The sequence below is a fragment of the Perca fluviatilis genome, chromosome 18, assembly GCF_010015445.1.
Source record: "Perca fluviatilis chromosome 18, GENO_Pfluv_1.0, whole genome shotgun sequence".
Taxonomy (NCBI): domain Eukaryota; kingdom Metazoa; phylum Chordata; class Actinopteri; order Perciformes; family Percidae; genus Perca; species Perca fluviatilis.
In genome coordinates, this window is record NC_053129.1 from 32,520,176 (window position 1) to 32,545,584 (window position 25,409).

A 25,409-nucleotide genomic window follows, 5' to 3' on the forward strand; every position below is an offset into this window, starting at 1 on the left:
CTCTAACTCTTGGAAACAAAAGGAATAAGTGTATCTTTAACACCCCAGCTCCTGCCAGAGAGGAGAGCCCAGCACAGTTTCCATCAGTTCCTGATAATTCACAGTGAAATATGCAGAGCTGCCGGAGCAGCTCGTTAGAGTGACTCGAGTCATGGCCTCCCCCTCGTTAAAGCACTGAGATGATTATCACACAGCAGTTCTCTCATTCATTCTGCAGAGGTTCAAATTAACAGAGAATAAAAGATAGCACATGAATGGTGGCAGCTGTTTGCTGGGTGTGTGAGTGCAGGAGGAAGTCAGGGTGTGGTGAACGAGTGGAAACACATCAATTATTATTCCAGTGTTGTATTTTTTAAAGACATTTTATCCGGCATGACTCTATGGAGGGCAATGTCCATCCACCTCTTTGGTTCAGACTGAAAAATGCACTCTAAGAAATATCTGTGTATTAACAGTTGTATGTGTGTGTGTGTATGTGTATTTTAACAGAAAGTGTCCATGAAATGAGATTCACAGTCACTTTTGACATTCGCTTTTTTCGACCAATTTTTTTGACGTTTTTGGTGCTTTTTCAACATTTTTTGTCACTTTTTTGACGTTTTTTGTTGCTATTTTTGACAGCAAAAGAGAGTTTTGGGAGATTAAAGAAGTCCACGCTGTCACTTATCCACCGTTTGTCGTTTTTTTTTTACATTTTGGGCGATCTTTTCCAACATGTAATCATTGTTTTGCTTGATTTGCTAAACTCTATGATGGCTGAGGAACTTTTTCCTGACTTTTTTATGGCTTTATGTCTGTAAGATGTATGTGAGAAGGCTATATGAGCCATGCAATAGGTCAATATGTGCTTAAGGTCACACATATTTGACTTTTTCGATGAAATAAAAGCATGTCAATAAACTCTACACGTCTGGCCCTTGATGTGATTCTCATTCCCCAGTGTGGCCCTTAGTGAAGTTGAGTTTGACCCCCCTGCTCTAAGTCGTTATAAAGTCCCTGCGGGGGAGTTTGTGCAGTGACATCATGACGCTGACGGTGAGGAACATCGCCATCTACTGTACCTCTTATCATCTCTCTTCACATAAAGGATGTAGAACTCCACATTGATGCTCGGCATTTCTTTTTCTCTATCTCTTACGATAAAGTACGACTCAATGAATATATATATGAGTATCATATGGCAGTGCTTTCTTGGCAACAACTTTTTTTCTTGAAGTCTAACAACTTTAAAAAATATAAATATTTCCACTATGTTCTTGAAATGTACGGTCTTTTTGACATTTTTTCTTTTTTGCTCTCTCTTATAGTTAACTAAATGAATATATCTGATTATCACATGGCAGTTTTTCTTTGCAACAACTTTTTTTCTTGAAATATAGCATTTTTCTTCTGAAAATGTTACATTTTTAAAAATATATTTTAAATTTTGTTATTGAAATGTATGATCTTTTTGACATTTTCCTTTTTTTCTCTCTCTCTCTCTTATAACAAAGTATGACCCCATGATTATATCTCTTATCATCATATGGTACCAATGCCAAATATATATACACATAATGTATTTATTATAATAATAACTAAAGGTAAAATATACACATTGGGATATACATTGTTTTATCTTTATGTATGAGTTATTTTGTTTCGTTCATGATGTGTTTTATTTTTGCAAATCTCATGTAACATTGTCTCCTAATTCCTCAAATATGACTTTATAATGAGCTTCTTTTTTCTTTCTGACGCTTTATTTCTTTTAATATCTCTGGTAAAGGATTTTTGAAATAACATTCCTGCAGAAAAACAAACCCATCTGTGTGTCTGTCTGTGTCAGAGTAAAAAGATGACATATACAAACTCCAGGCTCGTGCACAGAGCTGTGCAGGTTAGTAGGCAACCAAGTTCACCAAAGTTAGAACATCAGACTTCCGTAAATAACCTTCAAAATAAAATGAAGAAGTTAGAGTTAACATGATATACATTAGCCAGAATCCATACTTGGAAGAAGTATTCTGATCCTTTACTTCAGTAAAAATACTTATACCACACTGTAAAATAATGTTACAAGTAACTACAAGTGCGTAAAGTATGAAAAGTAAAAGTACTTCTAAAATTTTAGAAAGTGGAAACGATCCAAACAGTTCTGTCAATGAACTAAGTGTTTAATCTTCTAATTAACTTGTTTATATTTTTGGGTAGTTTAATTTAAAATTCTCATATTGTTTTTTTTGGCTTATTCCCTTTCCTTTATTGTGTTATTAATCTTTGTTGTGCATGTTATAGGTTAACAAAGTGAAAAAGCCCAAAGTCCCCCCTAAAGGGACTTACCCTCTCCAACAGAAAACACTGTTCACCAATTGCTCCAAACAGCTCTATTGTAGTGAGCATGTGCGACTCCCAACAAAGATGGAACAGAAGTGAGATGCCTCACTCTGTAGCTAAAACAGAGAGCTCAACACACAGGGTGAAAAGACGAGCTGCAGCAATGTGCAGTACAACCAAAATATGGTGTTTTCTGAAAATTAAACCACATAAACCTTTTCTAATATAACCTCTAAATACAATTATGAACCTGAAAATGAGCATAATATGAGCACTTGAAAATAAAACATCACATGTTATTAACTACACGTGTTTTGTTTGCAAAAATATTATAACAGATGCAAGCAGTAACAGATGAATGTAGTGGAGTAACTAAAGTAACTAGTAACTAAAGCAGTAACAGATGAATGTAGCGGAGTAACTAAAGTAACTAGTAACTAAAGCAGTAACAGATGAATGTAGCGGAGTAACTAAAGTAACTAGTAACTAAAGCAGTAACAGATAAATGTAGTGGAGTAACTAAAGTAACTAGTAACTAAAGCTGTAACACATGATGAATGTAGTGGAGTAAAAGTACAATATTTCTCTCTGAAATGTAGCGGAATAGAAGTAGAAAGTGGCATGAAAAGAAAAGACTCAAGTAAAGTACAAGTACCTCAACATTTGTACTTAAAGTACAGTATTTGAGTAAATGTACTCTGAAGGTCTCAGTCTCATCTCGCAATCAACTGCATTTTTACTCGGTCTTGTCTCGGCCTCAGATCATTTTATTTCAAGACCGGGCAAGACCACAGCTGCCTTTTGATTCTTTCATCAAGGCATTTCTCATGATAAACTCATGGCTAGGGCTGGGTACCGAATTCAGTACTTTTTAGGTACCACCCACATAACCTCTAAAGTATTGAGTATCGAAAAATGCCTCGTCATTCAATACCTAGTCTATATCCTTCACGTTCCACTTCTGGGATGCTCTGGTGCTGCAGGGATTCCGCCAGCTGCAAGTTTCGGTCTTGACTCTGTCGCAACTCCTCAAAGTCTTGGTTTTGACGCGGTCTCAACCCCCCAGTCTCAACCCCTCAAAGTCTTGGTCTTGACATGGTCTCAACCCATCAAAGTCTTGGTCTTGACATGGTCTCAACCCCTCAAAGTCTTGGTCTTGACATGCTCTCAACCCATCAAAGTCCTGGTCTTGACATGCTCTCAACCCCTCAAAGTCTTGGTCTTGACGCGGTCTCAACCCCCCAGTCTCAACCCCTCAAAGTCTTGGTCTTGACATGGTCTCAACCCCTCAAAGTCTCGGTCTTGACATGGTCTCAACCCCTCAAAGTCTTGGTCTTGACATGGTCTCAACCCCTCAAAGTCTCGGTCTTGACGCGGTCTCAACCCCCCAGTCTCAACCCATCAAAGTCTTGGTCTTGACATGGTCTGAACCCCTCAAAGTCTTGGTCTTGACATGGTCTCAACCCATCAAAGTCCTGGTCTTGACATGGTCTCAACCCCTCAAAGTCTCGGTCTTGACATGGTCTCAACCCCTCAAAGTCTTGGTCTTGACATGGTCTCAACCCCTCAAAGTCTCGGTCTTGACGCGGTCTCAACCCCCCAGTCTCAACCCATCAAAGTCTTGGTCTTGACATGGTCTGAACCCCTCAAAGTCTTGGTCTTGACATGGTCTCAACCCATCAAAGTCCTGGTCTTGACATGGTCTCAACCCCTCAAAGTCTCGGTCTTGACATGGTCTCAACCCCTCAAAGTCTTGGTCTTGACATGGTCTCAACCCCTCAAAGTCTCGGTCTTGACGCGGTCTCAACCCCCCAGTCTCAACCCATCAAAGTCTTGGTCTTGACATGGTCTGAACCCCTCAAAGTCCTGGTCTTGACATGCTCTCAACCCATCAAAGTCCTGGTCTTGACATGGTCTCAACCCATCAAAGTCTTGGTATTGACATGACATGGTCTCAACCCATCAAAGTCTTGGTATTGACATGGTCTCAACCCATCAAAGTCTTGGTCTTGACATGGTCTCAACCCCTCAAAGTCTTGGTCTTGACATGGTCTCAACCCATCAAAGTCTTGGTCTTGACATGGTCTCAACCCATCAAAGTCTTGGTAATGTCTCTGCCTCAACTGCTTAAAGTCTTGGTCTTGATGTGGTCTCAACCCTTCAAAGTCTTGGTCTTGCCTCAGTCTGAACCCCTCAAAGTCTTGGTCTTGACATGCTCTCAACCCATCAAAGTCCTGGTCTTGACATGCTCTCAACCCATCAAAGTCTTGGTCTTGACATGACATGGTCTCAACCCATCAAAATCTTGGTATTGACATGGTCTCAACCCCTCAAAGTCTTGGTCTTGACATGGTCTCAACCCCTCAAAGTCTTGGTCTTGACATGGTCTCAACCCCTCAAAGTCTTGGTCTTGACATGGTCTCAACCCCTCAAAGTCTTGGTCTTGACATGCTCTCAACCCATCAAAGTCTTGGTCTTGACATGGTCTCAACCCATCAAAGTCTTGGTCATGTCTCTGCCTCAACTCCTTAAAGTCTCGGTCTTTGAAAAAAAACTGTTAATAAAAAAAAAAAGTTGGAATCAGAGAATTTGTATTTGACTCAAACCGACTAATGGATGATCAATAATTGGCGACAATTTAATAGTTGACAATTTATCGATTAATCTTTGCAGCTCTAATGTGGACTGCACTCAGTGGCGCGTCCAGGTATTTTCCTAGGGGTGGCCAGAAGGGGCCATTGAAAATCTTGGGGGGGGCACGCCAAAACCAAAAGCCTTAACTGAAGTACAACTCTATTATGCTGTAGTTGTAGCATACAGGGTAGTTAAATACTATGGCAAAGAATTAAGGAATTGACCACTGATCTACTTTGGTTTGTTTTACATTTAATAACCTTACAAATGATCTGTGCACAGACTAACACGTAGCTACAGTAAACATTTAGAGCTCCACAACACAGTCTGCGCTTGGTTGTTACTATTGACATAAACATATTTTATTCTGAAGTCCTAGTTGTTAGACTTCCGGCAGTGAGTTGGATTTGTGCGGTAACTTTTCCTTTGAGCAGTCTAGCAGCTTTAGAGCTACAGCTACTCTGCCTCGGGTCACCGATGAGCAACACTATTATCTGAGGAGTATCATGGAATAAACATGGCCCACAATCGCAGATTTTTCTTTGAAGGTAAGCTGTGACACTCCGCTCCGCTACTACGGCCGGACACCTGCCTTTTTACCCGCACACAGTGCTCCGGATTCCTGCTTGCTGAGGCAGAATTCAGGGTCCGCTGGTGGAGCACAGTTAGAGCTAAGAGGCTAACGTTAGCTTCGTTTGCTTGTTAACATAACATAACGCAACATCCTCCGCTAGCCGGGGTGAAATGAGCGCTGGTAGGCCGGTGACAGTGACACATATTTGGGCCTTGGAGGGGGACAGACGGCACAATGTATGGGCGGTCCGGTTCGGCATTTTTAAACAGAATCTTGGGCTTTTGCAAACCTTTAACGTTAAGCTAGCAGCGTTAGCACTGACGTTAGCTAGCTAGCTAGCTGGGTCTGCAATGTGGGAGCTGGGTGACAGGCCTTCCTTCCTTTTTCTAGGCTGTTAGCCACCACATAACGTTTAACGTTTTGCAACACAATAAAATCAAGAAACCCTTTTAATAAGAGACGTAAAAAACATTGAGTAACACCCAACCAGCCTCCAAACTAGCTTAGCATAAAGACTGGAAAGGGGTAACGTCAGCCCGGCTCTATCCAAAGATCAAGGATAAACCAGTTCATTAGTAAACATATTTTATCTCCTCTGCTTAATCTGTGTACGAACAGAAATATCTCCAGTGGTAGGCTCTTTATAACACGATCTGACTACGTGGATATTATTCGGTTTTATAGCTTTGCATTGCATTTTAATAGCTTCCATAGTCAATCGATTAATAAATGAATATAGTTCTTCAGTTAGCTACTACAACTAAAATAACACAACATAACGCAGGTATTAGGAGTTACTTTTGTGTAGAAAGCGAAGAAATAAGAAAGTACATGTTTTAATGCCGAATTATAAAATAAGATAAATGTATAGAAAAAACATTTAAATAATTCCATTTGTGAAACCCCCAACCAGTCTCCAAACTAGCATGCTAACTTCCAAGCTTCAAATATTAGCTGGCTAACATTAATAGTCAATTGTAAACGAAATGTTCCCTGTTTTCATGATGTTTCTGTGTGGTCTTCATTTTCTCTAATAGTTCACATACTACACACTTAAAAACATGAATAAATACAATGAAAGAAACATTAAAAACACCTCAGTGAAAGGCTCATCTGCCACCTCACAGACAGAAAGAGATATGTTATTAATGCCTTGCTCAGTGGCCGTGTCATGAGTGAGACAGTGGAAAGATGTTGCATTTATTGAACTTCAAAAAAAACAGTTAAACAAACCAACAGTGAAAAAAACCCACCTTAAACCGGGGTAATTTCTCTTAATTCTTTCCCTGTTTGAACTGAAATTCCCCTTGTTTTGCCACTGACCGGCTCAGACTATTATTCTAAGTGTGTGACAACATTATGGAAAGGATTTCTAAGGAGGTCGACCTTTCTGTTAAAGAGTAAGATCCTTTTTTTTTTAAAGCTAATAGACCTTTTTCCTGGCAGACATGTTGACCTAAGTGGAATGCACCTTTTTTCATGGAGCAAAAGTGTATTCAAAACCATTAGTGATGGCTGCATTCCACTTAGGAGAGGTCCTGGTATTGTGCATGCTGACTCACTGAAATAGCTTACTGGGACACTTGATGGAACTGAGCCATCGTTAAGGTTATGATTTATAATTCTGCGTAAAATCTAAGCCTTGGCTACGTACGTAGGTTCGTGGAGACACCGACCCTACGCCGTAGCCTGACTCGCACCTCTCCAAAAATGTAACCACACGTCGCGGCGACGCTCGGCTGTGGCTTGGCTGCGTTGCATTTCCCGCACGTCTCGTTTCCTGGTTCTCCTTCTCCATAAACAACATGAAATCAAGGAGAGGGTTAACTTCTCCTGCTCCAGATCTCCCACCGTGGTCAGAAAGAACAGGGGAGACACTTTGGTTCTCTCACTAGGACTCTAGAGTCACTACTCGCCCTGAAGATAATCACCATCACTCTCTCTCTCACTCGCTCTACCACACACACACACACATGCCGGCCCTGCTATTCTCTTAAAGTGATCGACGCACAAGTACAAACTTCAGGCCACTTACGTAGGCTACGGAGAAAGCTCTGCGAGGAGCCTCCGGACGACCATAAATCACGCTTTAATATGTCAAAGAAGAGATAACATCCATCTCATGTATCAAATTGCAGCTTTGGTGTTGCATTAGAAATTATGTTTTTTGGAAGATTAACTGCATGTTTAATATATAGATGAGTTGCATATCCGCTGACTGAGGGTTGAGTGCAGTTGTGAATGACAACAAGCTGTTTTGGATTTGGATCACGTGAGAGTCAAAGTTCCCTTTCAAGCTGAACAAGCTCCTCACACCTCAGTCTGTTCGGCTGAATCGTCAGGAGATCCTCTATTATTGATTTGTTCCTGCAGGAAATCCACTGTCGTAAAAATAAACGCGCGTACTAATTCCTTACCGGGAATCTAAATGTCCCCTCGCAACCATTTTCAGGGTGTTTTTTTTTTTTTCCCCCTCCCGATTTTTATAAAGCTGGAAAAGGGAGCAAAGCATGAATCTGGCAGACTTTGGGGGTTTGACTGTGTGTATTAGCTGGAAGAGATTAGAACAGGCTTAATTTGGCTCGTTCAGGACTGAACGAGATGACTAAACCAACTGAAGCAGAAGAGCTCTGGGATCATGATCTAATATATGGTTTTCCGAATTTTTATAGGTTTAACAAGCCCCTAAAATGGATAATTCACTACAAACAGGCAGCCTTTATATATATATATATATATATATATATATATATTTATTTATTTATTTATTTATTTATTTATTTTTTCTTTTTCTTTTGGAGAATGGGCCTTTGGGCCGGGGGGGGGGGACTACGCACGACCGTAAACAGCGCTGTAAACGAACGCTGTAAACGAACGCTGTAAACGAACGCTGTGTTGGATCTATGTTACTGGTTGCACGGTGTTCGTCGTTCGACTGCTCAGGACTGTTTTCCCAAGATGCCGCCCTCATGTAAACATGAACGCTACTGTCTTTATAATCTATCTTTTTAATAAACTTTTTGTCCACTTACAAAGTTCTCAATGCTTCGGTTTACATGTAGGGACCCTCATTATGCTACCGTTGTAGTGCTATTTTGAGCCTTGTTAGTGGTGTAGAAATAGAGATTTACCATCTGCCCCGAAAGCTAGCGTTAGCAGCTAACCAGCGGTTTGCAGTAGCTTGTTTAAAGCTGGAGACGTATTCGATTTAGCATGAAAACAGATCCCAGAGAACGGTCGACTCGGTACACATATAACAGAGGAACCAACCTGTCAGTGGCAGAGCTCTATTTAAAAAGCACTTTTTGTCCCCTATTCTTAAAAACGTGAAAGCCACCGTCTCCCACTTTAAATGTAAAGTTTCCCTGCCATCCTTTTAGGGTTTGTTTACACTGTAAGGAGGACTTCTTCTCCACGTGGGACCCATAATCGGCCGGTGGAAGTAGATTACCTTGATCCCTCCGGTTTGATTGGCTTTTTATGGCGCCGCCTGATCGATGGGGCTGTGATTCTGCTTCCAGCTATACTGCAGAATGATGGCGGTGCTTATTATTCGGCATTGAGATAACAGATGTTTTATCGCCAATCGCTTTAGGGGAAGGCATTATTCCAAAACAGTTGCATCTGAATGCACCAGCGGGCTGTAATCAGTCCACACTTTGAACTGGATTTCCGTGCAGACTGTTGAGAGGGAGGAATACAAAAAGAGATGCAAAAAATGTCTTATTGGATGGTATCAAAGCTCCATGTGGAGCCGTCCAGCTTCCCAGACAAAGGTTGGGATTTGATTTATTTGCGTGATGGGGGTGGGGGGGGGATTTAATGTTCTCTGGGGCTGCCTGCAACTAAAGATTATTTTCATAATCGTTTGGTCTATAAAATGTCAGAAAATAGCGAAAAAATGTCCGTCCCAGTTTCTCAAAGTCCAAGGTGGTGTCTTTACAGGTCTTTTGTCCTAAACCCAAAGAGATTCAGAAAAGCAATGAACCTCCATATTTGAGAGGCTGAAAACAGCTTCTTCTGCCATTTCTGCATGAAAAATGACTTCAACTGTAATTACTATAATTAAAATAATTCCCAATTTTTTTTCTATCGATCGACTAATCCGATTAGTTGGCTAATCGTTGCAGCTCTAATGTTGCCAAGTTTGTCTCACGCTGGGATCAGACTACATGATCATTTCTCTGGGGATGCACCGATCCAACCTTTTCTCCCCCATTTTGAAACCTAAACTCAGGGCCAAAACTGAGGACTCACGCGTCTTTATTAAACCCCTTTTTTCCTTTCTCTTTAAATTCCCAGCCTGCCATGTTCTCAAATCTGTGCAGCCGACTCGATGTTGTACACCTGGGTTACGAGAACAATATGGAGTTTAAACCCAGGGAATTAATAATATATCATGTAAAAAGAAATCAATCAGGATCCGGTTTATCGCCAAAACGCCACATACAATATTAAATGAAGTGAACTGTTGACACAATACAGTACCGTGACCTATTTAAATGAGCTGATACATGGTTAAACCTCATTGGCTCTTACCAGTGTATCTCCGTGTGTACTTCGTCCACAGCAATCCCACCAATCGGTCCCAAAACGTCCCAGTTAGAGGAAACTTCTCCACTTCTTTGTATTCCATTACTCATTCGAAGAAGAACCCCTATCTGTTACCTCCTTCCACTTTTCTTAACACTTCCTTTTCGCGTGTGGCTGGTAGGTGGTTGTGTTGTTTTGTTTGAGCGGCCCGGGCTCCCTCTTCCTATTATTTCATTGATCCTGTCTACAATTGCTCCACCCTTGGCTTTACTTTACTTGCACCCACCCCAAATACCTACTCTTACTGTCTCTTGTATCCATGGTATCTCCTGATCTATTCTGATCATCCATGCGTTTTGTGTCTCTTTTTTCTTTGTGGTTTTGTTCTGCTAAAAGTGCTGCTGCTTTTCTGCGCCTTTCCTTATACCATACTCTCTTCCATCCATATTTGTTGGTAATATAATGATCCTACTTACGGGGTTATTCTGTATTATCCTTAAATTTCACCATCTGCTTATTGCCACCTATCGTTGTTTTGTGGCTGCGGTCTGCCCTTTGCTTCCATTGACCTTGTGTGAAGTATATTTTGTTATTTATGAATATTTTTTTGTATTGTTGTATTTGCACTTGGCGGGCTAGTGTTGTCTTTTTGCTTTGCTGTTGTCCACTACTTTTCGTAGTAAGAGGCTCTCATTATACCTAGTAATTTCTTATTCCTTAATCCTCCCATTCTTTCACTTCACTTTGGGTACTGTACTACCTCCACCCTTTCCCCCATACTATACTTGTGTGTCCGTGTGTACCCTTGTGCATGTCTTACTGCGTGTCTGTTTCCTCCACTGTCTAGAGGTGTCCATATCCTTATCCTCCTTTCCTCCATCCCTCCCTTGTCTCAACTCTTCCATTCCTCACATTTTTTCCTTCTCGTGCTCTATCCACCACTCCATTAATCCATTTCTACTGTCCCCCCCTCCTTCCATTTTCTTTTCTTCCTCTACTCTTTCCTTATCCAACCCCTGTCTTTCTCCTCCATTCTCATTCTCCATCCCTCATCCATTATTCCATTATCCTCTGTGTGTCTTTATTTCCTTTTTGTCCACTACACTATGTCCCATATATGTGTGTTCCTACCTACTTTCCTTTCCTTCACTGTCCTTACATTCTTTCCTATGCTTTCTGTGGTTTCATTTTGGCTGTCATTCCTTATGTCTGTTGTATACCCTGTATTTCCTACTCGTGTATTCTAGTTTTCCATCCTCCATTCTGTCCCCTCCATGTTTCATTTCCTTGTGTGTGCCTGTGTTGTCTTGGGGTCTGGTTGGTTCTCCTGGTTGAGTGTGAGACACACCTTTCTCCTCCCTCATTTTTCTCTTGTGTGTGTTTCCTTTCCTTTTCAGTGGTCTTTGAGTTTGGTTGTCATTTTGTCTGTCTCTCATATCTTGTCCTGTCTTCCTTGTCTCCTTTTTTCTGTTCCTTGTGTTCCATGTTGTGTTTTTCTTTCTGTTCTTCAGTATTTCTTCCTGTCTGTGTGTTGTTGTGTCTTCACTCATTTCCTTGTCGTGTCTGTTTGCTTTCTTTCTTCCTGTGTGTGTTGTGTGTATTCGTTTGCTTTGTGTTCTCTGTTCATGTGTGTTTTGTTGTGTCTTCATGTGTGTCTAATGTGTGTCTCGTTGTGTCTGTCTGTTGTTCTTTTCTCTCTCTCTGTTGTTTTTTTCCTTTCTTTGTTTTTTTTTTTTCTGTTTTTGTGTATGTGTGTTTTGTGTGTGTGTGTATTGTGTGTGTGTTTGTATGTGTGTGTGTGTGTTGTGTGTATTATGTGTATGTGTATGTATTGTGTGTTGTGTGTGTGTGTGTTTTGTTGTGTGTGTGTGTGTATTGTGTGTGTGTGTGTGTGTTGTGTGTGTGTGTGTGTTGTTATGTATGTGTTTTGTTGTATGTTGTTGTATTTCTCTATATGTATCTTGTATATGTGTGTTGTGTGTGTTGTATGTGTGTATGTATGTGTGTGTGTTATTGTGTTATTTTTGTTTTATATATACTATATATATATATATATATATATATATATATATGTATAATATATTGTATATATATATATATATATATATATATATGTGTGTATATTATATATATATATATGTGTATATATATATATATGTGTGTATATATGTATATATATGTGTGTATATATGTATATATATGTGTGTATATATGTATATATATGTATGTATATATATGTGTGTATATGTATATGTATATATGTGTATATATGTGTATATATGTATATATATATGTATATATGTGTATATATGTATGTATATATGTATATATATGTATATATGTATGTGTATATATATATGTATGTGTATATATATATATGTATGTGTATATGTATGTGTATATGTATATATGTATGTATATATGTATATATTATATATGTATATATATATGTATGTATATATGTATATATATATGTATGTATATATGTATATATATGTACAGTGCCTTGCGAAAGTATTCGGCCCCCTTGAACGTTTCGACCTTTTGCCACATTTTCAGGCCTCCAACATAAAGATATAAAACTGTAATTTTTTGTGAAGAATCAACAACAAGTTGGGTCCCAATTATGAAGTGGAACGAAATTCATTGGCTATGTCAAACTTTTTAACAAATAAAAAACTGAAAAGTGGGGTGCAAAATTATTCAGCCCCTTTACTTTCAGTGCAGCAAACTCTCTCCAGAGTTCAGTGAGGATCTCTGAATGATCCAATGTTGACCCTAAATGACTAATGATGATAAATAGAATCCAGCTGTGTGTAATCAAGTCTCCGTTATAAATGCACCTGCTCTGTGATAGTCTCAGAGGTCCGTGTAAAAGCGCGAGAGAGCATCATGAAGAACAAAGGAACACACCAGGCAGGTCCGAGATACTGTTGTGGAGAAGTTTAAAGCCGGTTGGATACAAAAAGATTTCCCAAGCTTTAAACATCCAAAGGAGCACTGTGCAAGCGATAATATTGAAATGGAAGGAGTATCAGACCACTACAAATCTAACGTAGACCCGGCCGTCCCTCTAAACTTTCAGCTCATACAATGAGAAGACTGATCAGAGATGCAGCCAAGAGGCCCATGATCACTCTGGATGAACTGCAGAGATCTACAGCTGAGGTGGGAGACTCTGTCCATAGGACAACAATCAGTCGTATACTGCACAAATCTGGCCTTTATGGAAGAGTGGCAAGAAGAAAGCCATTTCTTAAAGATATCCATAAAAGTGTCGTTTAAAAGTTTGCCAAAAGCCACCTGGGAGACACACCAAACATGTGGAAGAAGGTGCTTTGGTCAGATGAAACCAAAATCGAACTTTTTGGCAACAATGCAAAACGTTATGTTTGGCGTAAAAGCAACACAGCTCATCACCTTGAACACACCATCCCCACTGTCAAACATGGTGGTGGCAGCATCATGGTTTGGGCCTGCTTTTCTTCAGCAGGGACAGGGAAGATGGTTAAAATTGTGGGGAAGATGGATGGAGCCAAATACAGGACCATTCTGGAAGAAAACCCTGATGGAGTCTGCAAAAGACCTGAGACTGGAGGCGAGAGTTGTCTTCCAACAAGACAATGATCCAAAACATAAAGCAAAATCTACAATGGAATGGTTCACAAATAAACATATCCAGGTGTTAGAATGGCCAAGTCAAAGTCCAGACCTGAATCCAATCGAGAATCTGTGGAAAGAAACGGAAAACTGCTGTTCACAAACGCTCTCCATCCAACCTCACTGAGCTCTAGCTGTTTTGCAAGGAGGAATGGGCAAAAATGTCAGTCTCTGATGTGCAAAACTGATAGAGACATACCCCACGCCGACTTACAACGTTGTAATCGCGCAAAAGGTGGCGCTACAAAGTATTAACTTAAGGGGGCTGAATAATTTTGCAAGCCCAATATTTCAGTTTTTTATTTGTTTAAAAGGTTTGAAATATCCAATAAATTTCGTTCCACTTCATGATTGTGTCCCACTTGTTGTTTATTCTTCACAAAAAATTACAGTTTTATATCTTTATGTTTGAGGCCTGAAATGTGGCAAAAGGTCGAAAAGTTGAAGGGGGCCGAATACTTTCGCAAGGCACTGTATGTATATATGTATATATGTATGTATGTATATATGTATGTATGTATGTGTGTATATGTATATATGTGTGTATATATATATATATATATATATATATATATATATATATATATACACACACACACACACACACACACACACACACACACACACACACACACACACACACACACACACACACATGTACACACAGTCTGACTGTAATATGTTTGTATCGTTTGTGTTTCCTGTCAGTGCGAGCGTGATGAGCACGGAGGAGATGGACCGGCAGCAGCCCACCTCCCCCGAGGAGAAAAAGGTAAACCGCTCTTCCTGAACTCCCTCTCGTTTTTCTGACTCTGACTCCCAGCGTGGGGGCGGGGGGGCGTGGGGGCTCTCCGATTATCCCCGCAGACAGCGCCAAAGCCTGGCTGGCGCCTGGCGCTGCAGAGAGGTGCTACCCAAAGGACCCCGGCGGTACATGAGCTAACGCTGCTGGGGTGCTACGGGAGGCCTCTGGGGTGGCGGCTGTTGTGGTGGTGGTAGTAGGGGGGAGGGGGGGGATGTTGGCCTCTGAGTGTTCTGTAAAGGATATCATTCACTCTGGATTTGATTAATGTCACAAAAGACAGATGGTAATACATGGCATTTATTTATCTATTTTTTTTTATTATTATCAAGGAGTAAACCTCTATGTACGTGCGCCTGCTCTACCAACTGAGCTATCCGGGCGCCCGTAATGCATGAAATTTAAGGCTACATCTACACTAATATGTTCTTTTTCTTTATTTTTTATTATTATTAATGTGTGTGTGTGTGTGTGTGTCTCGTCTGCTCAGTCTCCCACTCTTAGGCACTTCACTTCCTCTGATCCTTTGAGAATTAGCAGTTTGAAGTCTATATATATATATATATATTATATTATATTATATTATATAGACTTCTATATTATATATATATTATATTATATAGACTTCTATATAATAAATATACATTTTATTTTTATTTGTTTTAGGTGCTCATAAAAACAAGTCAGAAACGTGGGAATAAATGACTTCATTTCTGCTTTTAGTTCACAAATGTAATATTTGTTGTGAGAAGAATTATGTTTTACTTGTTGCTTCTGCCCGAGTAATAATGATACATCTACACTTGCCAATAGGCGTGGGCCGGTAACCGGTTTCAAGGTTTACCGCGGTTTACCGCGGTTTGAAAAAGTCAAATACATTGTGTTCAAAGGAAGACAAAGTTTTAATTTTGTACCCAGTCATTTCCCTTTATTAATACGTTTGATAACTCCTGCTGTAACATGCTCTTTTGATGTGCTTTTATTGCCTCTGAAGCCTCAGTTTGACCCGACTGTCTGTTTACGTGTCGTCCTCTCCTGCAGCGAGGTCCCTCTCACCGTAGCAACGTCCTCGCCCATGCCTAACAGAACCAACTATTTGATCATCAGCCGCCCCGCGCCTTCGCCAGGAATCGTTTTACAAGGGCGACACTTTCAGCACGCACAAATGCCCTCCGCAATAAGGAAACCAGTCCAAAGGTAGGACGGAGCGGAGAGCAAGAGGCATTTTCAGACTGTCTGGTAAAAATACTAAACAATACAAACATATAACAGTCGTGTGTGTGTGTGTTAGGGCTGCACGATATGAGGAAAATATCTTATTGCGATTCTTTTGACTGATATTGCGATATGATTTACGATATTGGAGGGAATGATCATTTTCGTGTCCTTATTCTCATTATCATTGAAAAATATATATATATAAAAAAATTATTTAAGTGTGATTTTTGTGAGGATCTGTACCAAACCAAGATGTTTTCTGTAGTCTGTAGGACAGGATCTGTAGGCAGGGACGTCTCTGCAGCACCACAATACTTTATTTTAGAATGGTTGGACACATATTTTGCCTTTAACGAATATTGCGATTTTGATAAAATTGCGATTTAATTGTCTGTGTGTGTACGGTGTGTGTGTGTGGTAGAGTGAGTGAGAGAGTGACGGCGATTAGCTTCAGAGCGAGTAGCGACTCTAGAGTCAAAGTGAGAGAAACAAATTGTCTCCTCTGTTCTTTCTGAAATCTGGAGCAGGAAAAGTTAACCCTCTCCTCGATTTCATGTTGTTTGTGGAAAAGGAGAACCAGGAAATGAGTCGGGAATGCAACGCTACCAAGCATTACATTTTTCGGTGCGGTTACGCGTCAGGCTACGTAGAGGTCCGTATCTCCGCATACCCTCTGTAGGTAGACGGGCGTTGATTTGCGCAGAAGTATAAATTGGCCTTTTACTTGTGCTCCTCTCCTTTCCCATCTTACTTAAAATGACTTATTTGTGGATTAATCACGCTTTTAGTTTGGGGAACTAAACTTCCCATAATGTGGGGGAATGTAAACGGGAAGTATAATGTTGCCATGGATTGAGTGAGTTTTGCTGTGGGCTACAACTCCTTTTGAACATATATTTTCTACATTTTGGCACCATTCAAAGCACAGCTGCACAGATGAAACAATTAGTCGTCGACTATTCAATGAATCGGCAACTATTTGGATAATCGATTCATCGGTTTGGGTAATTCTTCAAGAATGAAAAATTAAAACTTCTGAAAAATATTAGGAGTTAGAGAATGTTTTACTTTTTTCCATAAAAAATGACTCAAGTAGATTATCAAAAGAGTTGACTGATGTAAAATAAAATCCCTTTAATGGAAGTGTAGGCTGTAAAAAGAACAAATCAATGAACTGCTGCATTAGTGAGAAGTTTCTCCCTTTTTGATTTTTATCTTTAAGCAGCCTTGACTTGAAGGAAAGGTAAGAATTTGATCCAGCAGCATCACTCCCGAGTTCACAGACTGGATCTCATTTCACGCTCTTTTTATGTCCCCCAACATTGTGCGTATCCATTTACTGTATCTCAGGCTTGTGTTTGCAGCAGCATCTCTGTCGACATGCTGTGGGACTTTATGTCAGTGTGTGGTTTCCTTTATTTATTTTTAAATCTCGTGTAAAATGCAGCTCATGCATGACTGTGACCAAAACTGACTGCACAAGGAAGCAGTAACGCTGCTTAAATGTTTGCCACTTTTAACAGTTTTTAGAGCAGTGGTTCTCAAAGGTTTTTCAATAATGTACCCCCTTTTGAATTGTTTTTTTTAAGCCAAGTAGCCCCAAAACGATACAGGCTACCATACAGCGCTGGCAGTGATAGATTTACTAAACAACAACCGTGTAACTGAAAAACATTTAAATGCTATAGTATAATTTTTTTCAGAATAATGCATGACATATTTTTTAAATTTAGCATTTTTGCAACAAATCTCACGTACCCCCTGCAGTACTCCAAAGTACCCCTAGTGGGTACGCGTACCCCCATTTTGAGAAACACCGGTTTAGAGTGTTAGTCTGAATGTCGCTGCCGTGGTTTGACTTTAATTTAAATGTCAGTCCTAGTCCAAATCGGCCTGATGCATTCAGGCTCGACCCAAGCCGAACTGCTAACAATCTTTTTCAAATATTTGCTCAAACGTGATCTGAGCGTGAGGCCAAATGTTTTGAGGGTTTGTTTGTTTTCATGAAAACCTATATTTGTTTGATATTTTCAAGCTAATGAGGGGATTAGAAAGAGCAACACAGTACTTGCACAGGAACAGGTATTTCACTAATAACTGAGGAGCTAGGAGCGAGGATGCTAAGAGCAGCCGTCATAGGAGCCAAAGTCAGCTCAGAGGGTCACTAATGGTGTAGACACAGAAAACCCTGTCGATATGATCAGTCGCGTCCCGAGGTCCAAAAAACTGCCACAGAACAGACCAAAAAGACGAGAGGTAATACATCTCCATAACAGCAGGCGGCGCTACTCTGTATTGTTGCCCAATAAATGAAAACCGGCAGCTGATTGGACGAACGCATCGCATGGGTTTGTTTTCTCCGGAAATTCAAAGCCAGACTGTCATGGCGGCCGTTCAGAATACGATATCTCATATTATACTAAAATAGTTCACTGAAACATGTTTCTGAAAACATTTTAAGAGAGAAATAGGCCGTGCAGTTGCTGAATCTGTCTTCATTTCAGCTCAACAAAGGTCAGTTTAAAAGATTTTCATCAGATTTTGAGAGACTGTAGTCACGCTCATTCCGCTCGCCATTTCCGGGTGAGTCCCGACTGCCCTGCCGCCGACCGAACACGTCAGGTCGGCCAAAATGAACGCCGACAGACCCCCAGACTGACGACGGCACGGGACACAGCGAACGGATTTGAGTCACCGACCTCGCCAGACTGTCCCACGGCCGATAATCGGCCTGATGTGTCCCGGCCTTTAATACTTACTTCTTGCAGCGTGTGTGTTAGCGCCATCCTGTGGTGTTCAGAGGACGAGGCACTGGAGCACTTCACAGTGTTGGAAATAACAGATCCACATTTCCTTATTGTTTTTAATGTAGCGCATTCATTTAGAACAGTAGTAGGTGTCCTACATCACTTTTTTATGGGCACCCTGCAGCCAATCAGAATGGAGTATTCAACCAGACTGTGGTATACACATTTATTTATTTATTTTTGGTGTTAATTAGAGTTTCGGAACAGAACTGGAAAGCCGATGTTTCAACCGGCAGTGCTGGAGATCCCTCCGCAGCACCGTGTCCGTGATAGCTTTGAAAACATGAAAACCCTTTTTCCCGCTCAGGTTGCGTTCACGCCGACTGCAGCAGCTCATAACTGATTCATATCCTGTTCCAGCCTCAGCAGAGCTGCAGCTCACAGTCACTGTCAATTATTCAAGATTCATTTGAAGCTTTACCGTCATAGAGAGCACGTCGCAATGTGCAATTAAACGCTAGTTTTGACAGCTATCTTTAGAAAAATTCGTTTAAAAACATTTAATCTAACGCATGTAACTTTTAAATGTTTCTAAAACTGTAATTTCTCATCTGATGATCATGAATGACCTGTAACAGCAAATGGGACTAACAGTGAAAAGGTCGCTATTTTTTTTTTATTAACCCTTGTGTTGTCTTCCTGTCCACCATGAACTTGTTGTCCTTCTGGGTGTTGAGTGAATCACAGACTGGTATTTGTCAAAGTTTAATCAGGATACTGTGTTTTTTTCTTTTTCAAATGCTATAAAATTGAAGCCTGGTCCTACCAGACTCTGGTCCATTAGCCTGGTCCTACCAGACTCTGGTCCATTAGCCTGGTCCTACCAGACTCTGGTCCATTAGCCTGGTCCTAACAGTCTCTGGTAAACTAGCCTGGTCCTACCAGACTCTGGTCCATTAGCCTGGTCCTACCAGACTCTGGTCCATCTGGTCCTACCAGACTCTGGTCCATCTGGTCCTACAAGACTCTGGTCCATTAGCCTGGTCCTACCAGACTCTGGTACATTTCATTTATCCAGAGAGTCTGGCTTCTCTCCATTGACAAGTGTTAACTTCCTTGAAGACGGGTACTCTGTTGAAGTTTACAACTATTGGATCTGCCCAGAGCCACTCTGGATCTGCCCAGAGCCACTCTGGATCCCCAGAGCCACTCTGGATCTGCCCAGAGCCACTCTGGTAGCCTGGCTCCGCCCTCCTACGTACTGTCTGGTAGGACCAGGCTAACAAGAGGGGAGACGACAACCACTATTGGCTTAGCATCGCTAGCTTTAGCCTTAGCCTTAGCCGACTCCTTCACCACTAACGGAGCGCGCTGGAAGATCAAACTGTTCCTGAACCCCGTGGGGAGGAGGGCCACAACATCATGGCCCCCCAACACAACTCGGCAAAGACTGTTCTTGCTCGGGCTTTAACTTCTGGATATTCGGCAGAGTTGCTACAACGGACCGAATGGCTTCGCTCGCATCTTTCTCCGCCGCCATTACAGAACTACAACTCAAACTAGCGCACAACCTCAGCATCATCGTTCTCAGCCACGTCCTCTGTTCGCTGATTGGACCGGTAAAGATTTGACCGGAGAAAACCCACGAATATACCGCCAACCCAGACGGAGCACTGAAGGAAAATCTAAATTGAGCGGAAGTACATTACGTAGGAGGGCAGAGCCAGGCTAATAAACTTGAATAAAACACCCAAAATTCAATGAAAGTAATCATGAATTTTTATCTGCCAAGAATGGTGTTTGGGTTCCATGCAAAATACATACATGTATCCATGTTATTTTTGGTCAATTTGGTTAAAAGAAACCTATATTTCTGATATTAAAAACTTTTGAAAACGGGTCAAATTCGACCTGAGGACAACACAAGGGTTAATGCCTTTGCCCAGGGTCTGATTTATTTTTTTCCGCAAGGTCGCAAAATGATTTACAGCAGGTAGACAGCGCTACAGTCACACATCAGTTTGTGTTTGTTTTGGCTTACTATTTTCTTTTCCCCCTGTACTTTGCTTCCTTGGGTTTCATGAAATGTGCTGTATTCATTGAAGTTATTTTTATGGTTGCTACAATAATCTCTCAACGCTCTGGCTCGGGACACAGCGACAGTGATAACGTTACCCAGTTTAGCTCACGATGCATCCAAAGTAGGCTAAGTTCCCGTGTGCAACACTTGAAATGTTATTTAATATGTATTTAACCCTTGTGTTGACCTGTTTTCAAAGGTTATTATATCAGAAATATGGGTTTCTTTCAACCAAATTGCCCCAAAATTAACATGGATGACCATGTTCTTCACAGGTAAAATTAATGAATATTTTTATTGGATTTTTGGGTATTTTGTAAAAAACTTTTTAGCATTCTGAAAAAAATTTCAAATGGTTTTAAAACAGTATTCTGACTAAACTTTGATATACAGCAGTCTGTGATTCACTCAACATCCTCTGATCTTAACATAATTTCTGTTTTTTTGTAACTCAAAAATGAGGTATAATGTCGTTTGAATTAGGTTTATTGACCATGAATAAACAACGGTGACAAAAACGTTTTTAAAAAAGCATCAAAAGCATTGCAAAAAAAAGCAAAAATCGGCAAAAAGTTAATTTTCAATTTTGACCCACAAGGACAACAAGTCAATGGTCGACGGGAAGACAACACAAGGGTTAATCACTGCTTAGGCACTTCTGGTTAGACATTACACACTGGTAACTACATTTCGTTGCTCTGTACTTGTGACATGTGCAATGACGATAAAGTTGAATCTAATCTAGTCTAATATAAAAAAATAAAATAAAAATGCAACGATGGATCTGTAAGCCAGCCACACCGCTGTGGCTGAATTTTTCCATTTAACGATTTGGAAGAAGTTGGTGTGTTTCTCAGTTTGGGAAAACTCTTTTTTTACTTGCAGTCTTGGCAAGAAATCATTAAAAACAAACCCAAGTCTTACACAATAAATGCAAAATGTAAAACCTTGAAAGCTCCTCGGAGTTGCACTTTTAGCATCGCCTGCCAGCGTGGCAAAAACCTGCCCCCAGCTGCTGTTGGATGTATGTAAAACATGTTTAATGCAGCCATTTCATTCACTGACCACGTTGTCTTCTGTCCTCCTGCAGAAACGACTTCTCCACCTCGCAGCAAGCTGTAGAAGTGGACAGCATCGTCCTCACCTGTCCAGAGATCTCAGGTAGAGTTCACAGCTCTCCAAACGCATCACACGGGATTCTTTTGAAAAGCGGTTTTAAAGAGAGAAGAGGGTGATTTACTGGCTGAAAGCTGGTTATTTTTGGGCACGCTGTGTTCCTCTTTCTGGGAGGAAAAGACTGAACCGTGTGTGTGTGTTTGTTTGTGTCTCTGCATGGATGTGGTGTGTGTGTGGTTGGCTTGTATGTGGCTTTGGCGCTCGTGTGTGCGCAGCATCTGTGAGAAGTGTGTGTGTGTGTGTGTGTGTGTGTGTGTGTGTGTGTGTGTGTGTGTGTGTGTGTGTGTGTGTGTGTGTGTGTTGTGTGTGTGTGTGTGTGTGTGTGTGTGTGTGTGTGTGAGAATTGTGTGATTGTACTGATCAGTATCTGTGTGTGTGGGCAGGTTTGTGCCTGTGATGATGTGTGTGTGTGTGTGGCAGCCAGCAGCATCTGCAGGGCTGCAGCTCTGTGCCGAAGCAGAGGAGGAGATCTCAGGCCTCCCACGTTTTAATCCTCAAAGCTCCTGGCCGAATGGAGAAGAGCGCACGTGGATCACTCGCTCGGCTAAGAAAAAGCTCCCTAACCCAAACAACTGCACCAATACGAAACAATCTGACAGTCTTGGAAAAGAAAATTGGAAAAGAACGTTGACCATGGAGGGGGGAGCTAAATGTAGAACAGCTCATTGTCGGGAGGATTCACAGCGACCCCCACAGGTGTGTTGATGGCGTTTTCTATCGGGCGGCTGGCGCCAAACCGGAACAAACATTCAAGGGTGTAAAAGAAGCGTGATTTACATTACTCTCTTCTGTCGGTATGGGCCGACGCCGAAATCGTCAGACTGCAAAAGACTGTTGTTTATGACCAAATGAGATCCGCTACGTGGCCGCGGTGTAATCCGCTACGTGGCCGCGGTGTAATCCGCTTTGTTTCCTGTCTCCTGCACGCTATACGCAGGCGCCAGCCCTCGCCAAAAACCAATCAAAGTATTTCCAGGAAGTGAGAACGCATCCGACACAGACAATCTCCTGTTCGTGTGCTACATGTTAGAAAGGGGGAAACTCCGGACAGTGTTCATATTAGAAAAATAAAACCGGATAAGATTTCTCCTCAGAAGACCGCATCAATTATGTGAATAATAGATTTTGTCTTGATAGTTTCTTTGTTTAACCCTTTTTTCAGAAGAGGACACCCTGAACATAAAGCGTCGCAGCATCCAGCACAAGAGGAAATCGTCGGAGGACTACTGTACTTTTCCTTCGCAGGTCAAAGCAGCCGAGGTAAGAGCCGACGCAGCAGCAGCACAGAGGTCCAGACTACGTTACCCAGAAATCAACTGCACACTTGTCCTTCCTCTCAGTCTGAGCTGGGGACGGTGTCAGTCAGCTTCAGTGTCTGTGGTTCAATGTCACAAGAGTTGACGGAAATTCACGCTGTCTCCTTTTTTTTCCACTAGTGAAGTAACAGTGCTTCAAAAAACTAAAACTGAATTGATTTACGTTCAATTTAAAAACATTTTTTTTACCTTTTTGTCAATATAGTTTTTCTTAAAGGTTTTATAGATTTTATTTAGTTTCATTTTACGGGCACATTTTCAGTGTTTCAGCATCTAGTCCGATATATTCTTTCAGCAGTTGTTTTATACCAAAGCAGAGCTAAAGATGATATTATAAAAAACAAGCTGCACATAAGATGATGATTTGTGTCTTGGGTTGCTTATTATTTTTCTAACGTTAACAACAGCCTTAACACATTCATAAGGTGATAATATGTCAGAAGTTGGGGTTTGTCGGCTTGTTTTGGGATCCGTTTATCCACCTGTAGTCTACAGCACTGGTTCTCAAGCTTTTTTCAATAATGTTCCCCCTATGAACAGGTTATTTTAAGCCATGTACCCCCTAACCAGCGCGAATAATTTTTGGTAGAAAAAAAAAGTCTCTATAAAGAGGAAGAATACAGCGATGTCAGCGATAGATTTACTAAACAACAGCCTTGGACCTGGAACACTAAATGTGTGTCCAAATGATGATGGAGAAAGGCTAAAAGAGAGAGAAAAGACAGAAGTAACTACAGCCTTGAAACTGAAAAACATTTTGCAAAAAATGTTACGTACCCCCTGCAGTCCTCCAAAGTACACGTACCCCCTGCAGTCCTCCAAAGTACCCCTAGGGAGACACTGACCCCCCGCAGTCCTCCAAAGTACCCTTAAGGGGACACTGACCTCCTGCAGTCCTCCAAAGTACCCCTAGGGGGACACTGACCTCCTGCAGTCCTCCAAAGTACCCCTAGGGGGACACTGACCTCCTGCAGTCCTCCAAAGTACCCGTGTTTTACTAGAAACCGACACCATCGACGGTACTGTATAAACAGAAAATATTTAGCTGAATCATTGGTAAAATACATAAATAAATAAAAATATTGATTCTAGGGAGAGTAATCAATTCACGATACGTACAATTTTTTATTCCCCCACCCCAGCCCTAATATTTATACTATAATTGTGTAGTTTTGTAATTACAGCTCCTGGCTTGTTTCCGGGGCTTAGCGCCGCTCAAGACGATTGTGATTGGTTTAAAGAAATGCCAATAAACCAGAGCATGTTTTTATCAGATCCCGGAATGCTGTGTGGACTAGTCAGACCCTCCTCCGCAGCGCTGTGGAGGAAGGTCTGGCAATAATACTAAAGCTATTCCCCCTTTTTAACAAGTTTTTATTTCTCGGCAGCCTGTGCGGCCGACCGTCTACCATTCGGTGTGCCTGACGTGCAACAAGCCGAGCGAGGACGTCACCAAGTGTCAGAGCTGCGGGAGCGGCGCGGTGCTGCTGCCCTGTCCCCAGCAGGCCACGCTGTCATCCCTGACCCCGCGGCCCCCAATCCGGTCCCAGCCCTCCCCCGGACCAAACGGCCTGCCCCAGAACTTCTACAAACCGGCGACGACCATGAGGGGGCCGCGCGGAGAGACTCTGCCCGTACGGATCACGAGCATCAGGGGCAGCGTGCTGCCTCTGAGCAACGGCCGGCCGCCGCTGTTAGCCGGGACGTCGGGCTGCTGCGGAGCCAGGAACACGGGCAAAGGGAAGAGGGCCGCGGCGCAGCAGCACGAGCTCAACGACCCCAGTGAGTAATAGAAGAAGTACTGATAATTCACAAAAAAATCTGGAAAACATTTAAATGCTGATGAAGAAAGGAGACAAAAACAGAAAAAAAAAAAAAAAAAAAAAACTTGAAAAAGACAGTAGAAAGAAGGAAATAATGCAAGAATAGGCCGGAAATAGTAACAAAAACTTGGGGGGAAAAAATGAAAGAAGGAAGGCAGCACTAGGGCGACAAAAGTGACAAATTTCAAATAAGCAACAAACTTCGAAACAAATGAGAAAAAACTTCGAAAAAAGTGACAAAAACTTAAAAATAGACAGTAGAAGAAAGGCAAGAATAGGTCAAAACAAACGACAACCTTCAAAAAAAGGTGACAGACTTCAAAAACAGCCTCAAAAACTTTGAAAATAGCAAAAAACGACAGCCTTGGAACTGAAATATTTTGCAAAAAATGTCACGTACCCCTAGGACACCATAGCACCCAATTTTCAACCCTTTCTGACGCAAGTCATCCAGCAGAGTTGTACTGCTAAAGTATACAGGCGCGTTGTGGGGTACAGATGAGGAAAGTCTGTCATAAGTGTGGGCTTTC

General features: G+C 41.4%; 1 protein-coding gene and 1 long non-coding RNA gene across 3 annotated transcripts in view; both read left to right on the forward strand.

Annotated features, from left to right (window-relative positions):
- The first annotated feature begins 5,346 nt into the window (after positions 1 to 5,346).
- Positions 5,347 to 15,052, forward strand: LOC120547301. The gene is made up of 3 exons (XR_005637046.1): positions 5,347 to 5,498; positions 14,426 to 14,489; positions 15,010 to 15,052. It is a non-coding gene; the product is annotated as an uncharacterized LOC120547301 (long non-coding RNA).
- Positions 15,053 to 15,559: 507 nt separating this feature from the next.
- The window catches only part of senp6a (SUMO specific peptidase 6a), a 33,543-nt gene continuing 23,693 nt past the window's right edge, over positions 15,560 to 25,409 (forward strand). Inside the window, exons 1-5 of one of the 2 annotated variants that reach the window (XM_039782844.1) lie at positions 15,560 to 15,716; positions 16,960 to 16,980; positions 21,655 to 21,725; positions 22,906 to 23,000; positions 24,445 to 24,838. In XM_039782844.1, the coding sequence (XP_039638778.1) occupies positions 15,595 to 15,716; positions 16,960 to 16,980; positions 21,655 to 21,725; positions 22,906 to 23,000; positions 24,445 to 24,838 (703 nt within the window). In that variant the 5' untranslated portion in view covers positions 15,560 to 15,594. The remainder of the gene's footprint in view (positions 15,717 to 16,959; positions 16,981 to 21,654; positions 21,726 to 22,905; positions 23,001 to 24,444; positions 24,839 to 25,409) is intronic. The other variant, XM_039782846.1, reaches the window with a different exon arrangement.